The sequence below is a fragment of the Neopelma chrysocephalum genome, unplaced genomic scaffold (assembly GCF_003984885.1).
Source record: "Neopelma chrysocephalum unplaced genomic scaffold, ASM398488v2 Primary Assembly neopelma1_92861, whole genome shotgun sequence".
Classification (NCBI taxonomy): domain Eukaryota; kingdom Metazoa; phylum Chordata; class Aves; order Passeriformes; family Pipridae; genus Neopelma; species Neopelma chrysocephalum.
The window spans coordinates 1-804 of NW_020921585.1; the positions used below are offsets into that span (position 1 = coordinate 1).

The window sequence follows — 804 nt, forward strand, 5'->3', positions numbered from 1 at the left end:
TGGATCCCATGGATTTTGGGCTGGAACCCTGTGGATTTTGGGTGGGATCCCTGTGGATTTTGGGCAGGATTCCCGTAGAGTTTGGGCAGGATCTCCATAGAGTTTGGGCAGGATCCCTGTGGATTTCAGGCGGGATTCCTGTGGATTTTGGGTGGGATCCCTGTGGATTTTGGGTGGGATCCCTGTGGATTTGGGGTGGGATCCCTGTGGATTTGGGGTGGATTCCCGTGGATTTTGGGGCAGATCCCTGTGGATTTGGGGTGGATCCCCATGGATTTTGGGGCAGATCCCCCCAATACCTTGAGCAGGATGACAGACTCAGGGATGACCCCCAGGCTGCCCAGCGTGGCCGTGTCGTCGCTCAGGATTTTGCCGTCGATGGACAGGTTCTGGTCGAAGGGGGCCACGGAGAAGGCGTGCATGATCTGGGACAGGGACACGGCTTCTTGGAGCAGGGATGGGGCACTGCAGACCCCCCAAATCCCACCCCCATTCCCACCCTGACATGACCCACCCCGACACAACCCACCCAAATTCCCATCCTAACACAACCCTCCCAACACATCCCAATTCCCACACAACACAACCCACCCTGATTCCCATCCCAATTCCATCACCAACACAACCTCCTCCAATTCCCACCCCAAACACAACCCACCCCAACACAACCCTCCCACACCCCAATTTCCCGCCCCAACACAACCCATCCTAAACACAACCCACCCCAATTTCCACCCTGATTCCCACCCCAAACACAACCCACCCCAATTCCAACCCCAACACAACCTCCTCTAATTCCCACCC

General features: G+C 56.7%; 1 protein-coding gene across 1 annotated transcript in view; it reads right to left on the bottom strand.

Moving 5' to 3' along the window:
- Nucleotides 1–108: 108 nt before the first annotated feature.
- LOC113980170 (ubiquitin carboxyl-terminal hydrolase 48-like) overlaps nt 109–804 on the bottom strand; it is a gene marked incomplete at its 5' end in the record, with an annotated part of 1,235 nt that continues 539 nt past the window's right edge. The window contains one exon of the mRNA XM_027707403.1: nt 109–425. Coding sequence (XP_027563204.1) covers nt 126–425 — 300 coding nt within the window. The remainder of the gene's footprint in view (nt 426–804) is intronic.